We start from the raw sequence: 9,103 nt of genomic DNA, 5'->3' as shown, positions 1-9,103 counted from the left end.
TCCCCCGGCGTCCAATTCTACGGTGCTTATCCCAATCAAGTCCAAACGTAGCAAGCGCCGCCGCACAAAGGCCGCGCTTTGGTCCCGTGAACCCTATTTTGACTCCATTCCGAAGAAGCAGGGGAGGAAGCAGAGGAATCTCTTCGCCGGTAATCATGGCGGCGGCGAGAGGCAGTGCACGCACTGCGGCGTAAGGAGAACGCCGCAGTGGCGAGCGGGACCGTGCGGCCCTAAAACGCTGTGTAATGCTTGTGGAGTCCGGTTCAAATCAGGCCGGCTGCTGCCGGAGTATCGGCCGGCGTGTAGCCCGACGTTTATCAGTAAAGTTCATTCAAATAGTCATAGGGAAGTGCTGGAGATGCGCCGGAGGAAGTATGAGCAGAGCTGACCGCACCTTGTCTGAATTGAATTAAAAGCTGATTTTTTTTTTTTCTGGAGGTATAAATTGAATTTATAAGAGGCGAGAATTTTAGGGAAAAATATTACATCACGATTCTTAGCATATAGTTACTTTCGGAGTTGGTGTGCCAGAAAAATAAAAAAAAAAATCATTTTAGTGCAGTAGAACATTTCCTCCGTATTATTCTGCATTATTCAGGTATTGTTGTGGTGTTATTCATCTGTTATTGTGTTCTCGAAATATTTCCAATATTATCATAACATAATATCACATCAATACCACCACAATACACCTGAATAATGTGGAATAACACAGGAGAAATATTCTCCTGTGTTACCGGCCCATATCACAGGAAAAAACACACGTTTCCTTGAAGCTACGTGTCCGCATATCAGTGGACTCCGAACGTAGTTCTATGTTAAGAGTTTTTTCCGGGGTTCTAAGTAGGGTAGGAGTTTGATGGATATCGGCTTCCTAATTTAGTATTTGTAGATGTAATAATTAGTTAATATATTTCGAGTCATTATTCAGAGTTAGGTGCTATAAAATAATTTTTTCTTTTTGAGTTGATGAAATCATTTTTAATAATATTTTCATACAGGTACAGGTTGCGTGATTAAGCTTGGGGTAGGAGTCATAATGTATTTTTTTTTTAATTTTTAACATTATTTCTTTTTTATGAAACTGAAATATTTGTATGGTTCTTCAATATTGTGAAGGCATGAGGCCACCTTCTTGTAAACTGATTGTTAGTTTGAATAGAATAGTTTTTAAACATAATTAATATTTGTTTTTATATTAGTTTGAATAGAATAGTTTTCAATTATAATTAATATTTTTTTAATATTTTTTTTTGTTGAATCTTTTTTCTAATATTGTTTAGTGAGAGCATGGCTTGAAAGAATTTAATATTGCTTTAATCTATGCTTTAATTTTGATATTCATTAATATAATATTTTATTGTCATAAATACTTCAAGAGATTTGCATGATAAGGTATGCTTGAAAGTATTTAATATTGCTGATATTTTTTATGCCAGGTTAAACACTGAATGTTATATAAAAAAAATGTCAAATTCAAAATATTGGCGGCGAATCATCAAACTCTATCGTAGGTGCTCATTGAGAGAAAGTCAGAGTTAGTCAAACCACCCTGCGGTTGAATCGGGGTTCTTCCAACTACCCCGAGTACAGAAGCTTGAACAAAGCTTGACATCGACGAATCGACACCCGCGAACGTCTCACACAGTAAAAGAAGTTAACAAAAAGGGATCGTTTCCACATACCCAGTTATCGGTTCAGTTCCGACCATCGGATGGAAGGTAAACTCTCACCAGGACCAAACGTGCCACCAACCAAGACTCTCCTGAAGTCCGACCTCAGAGGCACAGCTGATGCAATCCTGTCCACGGGTCCCTGTGATGGTGCAAGAACCCGACCCAAGGGGACTCCAATGGCCTCTCTCCAAGGCAGCCCCTGACCTGGGCTCTGCTTAGCTGGGGGATCATAAACAACCACCAGAGGAGACATCAGAACACCTGTTGATCACCCATCCATTCCTTGCTATGGTCGAGATTCAGCGAGCCAGAGGATCCAACCTCATCATTATCCACCATCCACCTCTTCTTTGAAGCGAGCTGCTTCTTTTGCCTTGTCCCCTCAGGTCTGGCCTTTTCCTTCGTTTTTCTAGCCTTAGAGGGTTTCCTCGTACTGCCAGGCCAATTCTCCTCAAAGGCTTCTCTCAGCACGTCTTCAGCAAGGGCTTCTAGCGAAACCTCTTGTTGCTCGCCATCACTGCCACCCAAAGCTGGCCGACCTATACAATGCACTCACAGGAAATGGGATGATCAAAATGCCATTTGTCCCTATTAATAGAAGATCACAGGCGCAAAAAATTAGGGAAGTTTCGCTATTAAAGCATAGATTTTGACATAAATGAAAATGATTTTTCTATTAAATTCTCTTATTTCTATTGTAGCACGACTTTCAAGAAACAAGAGAATACGAGAAACTAAATATGTATATCCATAATGTGCCAGCTCAAATCTTGGAAGAATCCAATGGACCTAAAAGACAAAGTGCGGTCAGAGATGGCCCACTAGAAGTCAAGAACCTCAACAACATGAATCTAAATAATCTCATACCTAACCAATGGTACTCTAAGAAAATGTACAGAACTTGTTAAACAACAACACCTTTTTGAAGCACAGACCTCCTATGGGACAAAATTATCGAGTCCCTCAATACAACATTATAGATCTTCTCAAAAAAAAAAAAAAAAAAAAACCTTAGAGATCCCCAACCCCCCAAATGATCGCCAGCACATAATCTGACACCTATACAACTCTCGGGCAACTTCCTTGCTGTAGGGGTGGAGCTACATGTCAGATTACTGTCAAAGGGCCTCTGCTCGATAGCCTAACTTCATCTTAACAACTGAAGTCATCAAAAGGAGATGATAATTGGTAACTAGATCCACAACTCGACTGACGGAAAGACCTTAGTTGAGTTGACCAATGGCCCTTGATTGAGCTAACTGATGACCCATATGCTGGCTAAACAAAGGACTACAACATAATCAATCAAAGATACTTGACTCAACCGGCCAAGGGCCTATATTTTGATTGACCGAGAGCCATAATCCGATCGATCGAAGACCCTCAAATAAGCATAATGAAGCTCTAGTTTCAGACAACTGGTGTATGAGACAGCCAAGTTAGAGACCTCTTTTTATTTTATTGATTCATTATTTTTATCATGTACTAATTTATATTCAAAATATCCCGTGGGGTTCTTATTTCAAATAGGGTTAGGCAGGTAATTGTGCACTTCATCCCCCATAGTCTATAAATAGGACATTTTTTATGTAGTAAGAGGTTAATATACTATTCAAGCTAACTTGGATTCTTTTCCTCTCTCTCTCTCTCTCTCTCTCTCTCTCTCTCTCTCTCTCTCTCTCTCTCTCTCTCTCTCTCTCTCTCTCTCTCTCTCTCTCTCTCTCTCTCTCTCTCTCTCTCTCTCTCTCTCTCTCTCTCTCTCTCTCTCTCTCTTCTATGTGACATGCATCAATTTTATGTGATACTACCTACTTTTTATCTTGTAATATACATATTATTTACTTTTTTATCATGATTTAATGTTTGTGAAAGGACATTGGAGCTATTTTGCAAGTTATATGTGTCCATCATGCAAAATAAAGTCAAAACTCGTGATTTAGTGTTGTATGACATTGTCAGACCTGATATAGTCATGAACATGCCAGAATTGGCGTGACCGTGCCAGTTTCGTGCATGACCACGTCGGGACTGGCGTGAACAAGCCACCAGACATCCAAAACTCGTGTTTTGCGTGATTCCATGTATATTTTGAACCTTTTAATGAGTTTGGAGAGTTTAGATGCTTATTTCAAATTTCCTAATGTAAAACCTAAATATAAATATGTATTTGTGTGTTGAGGGAACTTCTTCTTGGCCTCTTGGAGGCTTGGAGAAAGATTCTACATTAGGGAGTCATTGGAGGCTGCTTGCGGCAAAAGCTGGAGGGAATTTGAGAGCTTTTTTCAAGGTCTTTTTCCTCATTTGGTGGAAACCTTGAGGGGTGAGTTTTTACCTTTATTTTGTGAATTATGAGGGATTTGTGTGAGAGGAATGATTGTTGTCATTGTGGAGAGAACAAGTTATTATAAGTTTTAAATGTTTTTATGTCTTAAACTGAATTCTTGCATAGTTTTATTTGCTATGATTTTCTCGATAATGTGTGGCTAATTTCATTCTTTCTATCTGTGTAATGTAGGGGTAGCAGATTTAATCATGAATTTTTCGTGATAATTTTTTTGTTAGTGTTATCTTATGCTTCTATGGCCTATGTTGTTGGTTAACCTATGAACTTAATTTACTCCAAATCTGGCAAACTAGAATGTTAAAATATTTTGTTAAGCTACAACCTCTAACTCTTGTGTAGCCTCAGAATTCTAAGAGGATAGACTCATTTTAGTGGAATTATGCAATCATCCTTGGGGATCAACACATTTTTGAGAAACACCATGGAGATTGAGGGTGCCTCAACTTCATGGATTCTAGGCTTCTTTTGATCTAGACAAAGAAATGAGGAGTAATATATCTATGATTGACAAAAATCATATAGGAACATATTTAGGAAAGACATGATCATCATGAACCTCAAATCACAGAGGCACGAGCCTCATCAATCTTGATGAAGCTCACCAATACTTTCCTGTTGATTCTATTTTCTACTGTCTATAATTTTCTTTGTTTCTACTAGCATTTTAGGACTTAAACCATATTTGCAATCACTCCAAGCTAGGTTCACAAAACCAGTAAGCTAGAGATTTTCTACAGAAATAATTTTAGACTTTCATAGTATGATTGATACACAAACTCTTAAATTGTATACTGCTTAACGCGTGCACTTGCATTGTACAACCGACTTACTCTGTGGTAAGCTTTGGCATCATTATCGAGGAAAGACATGAATAACTATTTATGATTTTAGGAGAAATTTAATTGAAAAACTTATGATCTAGGTTTAACACTTTTATTATTTTTATCTTTATTTATTTTATGTTTTATTTTGTTCTTGTGTTTATTTATTTTCTAAAAAAAATAACACAAAAAAATGTTTCAACACTTTGAAATGAAAAACCCTTGAGAAAATTAATTTAGATCTTTTGAGGAGTACATTAACGCATTGATGACTAGCCTTCACAATCTTTAACCCTTTGATATAGGAGCTTGATTTGATCATTCCTCTTTTAATACCTACAACCCGAACTGGACTACTTACCCTAACTCTAATTGGAACATTAATGATATTAGTATAGAAAACTGTCATTACAAGAGAACTCAAGCCAACCTTGTAGAAAATTGGAATAATTGTGGCAGGGATCACATTTGTCAAACTCAACCTTGGGAAATCACATAGAAACCCCACTTTGGGGAGAATAACCTGTCGTTATGGGAATTGTTAGTAAATTTGAGGAATGAATCAAACACCAACACCAAAAGTTGGTTGACCTACCCAATCTTAGATTGGAATAATGATAATCATAGAGTAGACAACCTGTAATGAGAGAGCACTTAAGTCAATCTTATATGAAGTTGGAATAACCAGGATAATGCAACCCTGCAGGAAATGAGTATCTGGAGGAATTAGTGATAAGCATGAGGAAGGAGTTACAAAGTCAAGCTGATGCCCTTAAATATATAGAAATTCAAGTTGGGTACTTAGTTAACCTATCAAGCAATGAACCCTAAGAGATATTAGGGGTAGTGGAGAGATATAACTTTAAATCTGAAGAGTTGGTCCCTGAAGAGCAGGCTGGGTTGGATGATTTTTGTTGGATAATGATTGAGGAAAAATTTGCTCTTCTTTTCAAGCCACCTCCTTACATTGTAAGGAAGCTAGTTGAGCCTATAGTATCACCCATAAGAGTGGACCAAGGGGAGGAGTTGGAAGACAACCCTAGGTAAGGGAGAGACCCAATAGAATAAGATTCAAAAAATCGAAAACATAGTGAGAACCCATCCCTAAATTTAGGAGACCTTAAATTATCTTATAAAGACATGTTTCTTGCAACTTGTGAGGAAAGAACTGGTCTTTAAATAAGAAAATTAATTGGGAGAACTTTGGATTTAGAAAATACCATTTGCAATGATCATCTGAATAAACTCTCTACATATCCTCTAAGAGACTGTTATTGAACTGAGAGGGAAAAGTTTCAAATAAAATTAAATTTTATAGACTTAGTAAAAATCTAGGACAACAAAATATTGAGCTATTGATCTAGGATTACTAAATTGAAATTTTGATTATAGAGAAATCATTTCTCGTCAGTCTGAGGACGTTAAACTAAGCACTATCTTGGGAGGTAATCCAAGTGTTATATGATGTGATGAGTATGCTTTTACCTTCTACATTTTTTTTGAAATTTATTTTAAATTTTAATTTTAAAATTTACTTTCAAATTTGCTTTAAATTTTCATTCAAATTAGCTTTGAGTCTTGTCTCTCTACAGAGTAGTTTGCCTCTATGTTGGGGTAGGAATTGAAAACCCTTAAATTTTTTAGCCATTTTCTTAGGAAGAAGTATTATTGAAAAAGGAAAAAAGTTATCAATCAGATATAGTAATTCTCAGGAGAAAATAAAAAACATATGAAAAAAAAAGAAAAATAAAAAAAGTGTAAAAAGTTAAAAAACCCTTGAGTCGAAGCTTGTGGTTAACACAATAATCATTCAAAGAAAAAGAATCATAAGGGTATTTTAAAAACCCTATTTTAGTCATCTTCAAAGAAAGGATTTAAGCATTGCTGAGTTAGCAAAGCCCACTGAGATTGCATTAAAAACCTTCAAGGTTAGTGAAAGAGGCTTAAATTAGATCAATCTAATGATCAATAGGATTTTCTTAAAGATAAGAAAAAAGGGAAGTAAGAAAATGTCAAGTTATTAACCATTGAAGATAATTGATCAACAATGACATTTACACACTTCTATTTAGCTTAATAAACATATGAAAGAGTTAGAAACCTACATGAGTACCAATCATCCTCATGAAATCTCAACTGAGTTATGTGATTAATTTAGGGAAAGTAATCAGGTAAGTTTGGGGGTATTGACATGCGTCAATTTTACATGATTTCACCTACTTTTTATCATGAATTTTACATACCATTTTACCTTATGTATCATGATTTTATGTTTGTGAAAGGTTTATGGTACTATTTTGCAGGTTATAGATGTTGATCACGCAAAATAGAGTCAAAACATGTGATTTAGTGTTGTCTAACATAGTCATGCCCGATCTGGGTGTGACCACACTTGATCTGGGTGTGACCTCACTAGAACTGGTGTGATCATGCCAAAACTGGTGTGACAATGCCAGATGGCGTGAACACGCCGAGGTCTGACGTGACCATGCCACGGGACATACAGAACTCATATTTTGCGTGATTTCATGCCTATTTTGAACATATTGAAGGATTTTCAGTGTTTGGTTGATTTCAGATTCCTAATGTAAAACCTAAATATAAATATCTATTTTTGGCATGACGGAACTTCTTCTTTACCCCTTGGAAGCTTGGACAAAGATTCTGCATCAGGAAGTCATTGAAGGCTGTTGGAGGCAAGGGTTAGAGAGAATTTGATAGTTTTCCTCAAGGTCTTCTTTCTCCTTTGGTGGAAAGCTTAAAGGTTGAGTTGGAGAATCTTTGTCTTTCTACCCTTGCCTTCAACAACCAGATCTTTCCTGAAATATGAGTTAATAAATTTAATAAATCAACCAACAAATAGCTCTAAATCAGGGAAGATATATGTGTTTAATAATTTTTTTCATTTTTATTTTTTGGCATTCTTTGGCTAGTTGTACGTTTAGGCAGGTTTTATGAACTTGCCTACTCATTTCTCTTAGTGGTTGCCTGATTCCTTTATTGGGCAACTGTCAGCACTATTTTAGGGGGGTCCTGTAGAAGCTGTCGGTCGCCGGAATCAAAATCTCTTCGCCCGCTTTGGAGGGACATTTAATATGTATATATATATATATATGTTTAGAAAAATATGAAATCAAACTGATTCCATATCTTTCATAGTTTAAATGAAAGAGCACTACACCTCAAGCCACGTATTTAACCCTAAAGGTAAACACAAGACTTGAGGGTGAGACTCGATCAAATAAATTAAGAAACATATGACATATGTTTGGTCTGCGAAAACCATTTTATTAATAAGCCGACAAGTTTTCCTATTTAATATGAAAAATTAAATATGGTTTATATTAAACTGGGTTCGGAAAAGTTTCCTCTAAAGGCAAGCCTTTATAGTTAATTACATCTTAGAAAACCGAAGTCACCTAAGAATACTCTCGATCAAAATCAAGGATATTATCTTCAAGAAGGTCAAAGGAATAGGACTTTTCAACGAAATCGTACAAAGAGATGTGTAAGGGGAATGACTCAAATTTGGAAAATATTATGAAATCCAAAGGAAAAGAGACTAGGGAATGTTATAGATCCGAAGGAGAATCTCGGTGACTTCCCAAGCTACCCTATAGTTTGGCTTCAGTTTTGGAGAGAAATTATTTAAATGTTCCATCCTGCAAATTTTATTAGTTAGGACTTACATTCGTATGAAATGATCACACGAATAGCCTAGAAGATATGAGGATTTAGGTCGTGACGAACGACAAACTCTGAATCCTTAGACGAGTTAGGGCTTATATTGTATAGCAGAGTCATACAAAAACCTAAAGATAAGATTGAGGATTTTTGTCGTACTAGGCAGACAACCTCGAAATCCTATGGCTTGTTGTTTAATTCTAAGGAGTGGTTTAGCTGGTGTAGACATGTTCTGTTGTTGAGTTGTTGAAGATATGTTCTGTTGTTGAAGATGGTCGTACTACCCAAAATGCCAACTTCAAGCTCCTTGTAGTAGAAAGTTTGATTTTTCTAATGTGTAAATTCATGATGTCAAATCAAATGTTTCCTATGATTATGGTTATTTAAATATTATGGGGCATTTTAAAGTTGATTAGAGCGACATCGGTTAGGATCCTACGGTTCTCTCGTTCCAGTCTCGTTCCAGTACCACTATTGTTCTCTCGTTCCAGTACCACTATTTTCTTTCGGATTCACTTAGTATAAATGCTTAATGAGTTCCCCACTTAATGAGTTCCATACTTTCATTTAGACCGTGA

The 9,103-nt window shown here is 36.4% G+C and overlaps 1 protein-coding gene across 1 annotated transcript; it reads left to right on the top strand.

Annotated features, from left to right (window-relative positions):
• Position 1: 1 nt before the first annotated feature.
• On the top strand, positions 2-475 carry LOC110026514 (GATA transcription factor 7-like; the record flags this gene model as incomplete). The annotated part of the gene is made up of 1 exon (XM_020727480.1): positions 2-475. A coding segment is annotated over one exon (387 nt), but the record flags the coding sequence as incomplete, so codon positions are not given.
• Between the last annotated feature and the right edge of the window lie 8,628 nt (positions 476-9,103).

The sequence above is a fragment of the Phalaenopsis equestris genome, unplaced genomic scaffold (genome assembly GCF_001263595.1).
Source record: "Phalaenopsis equestris unplaced genomic scaffold, ASM126359v1 Scaffold000374, whole genome shotgun sequence".
Taxonomy (NCBI): Eukaryota; Viridiplantae; Streptophyta; class Magnoliopsida; order Asparagales; family Orchidaceae; genus Phalaenopsis; species Phalaenopsis equestris.
The sequence above is the reverse complement of the archived record's forward strand: the minus strand, read 5'-3'. Positions and strand labels throughout refer to the sequence as shown.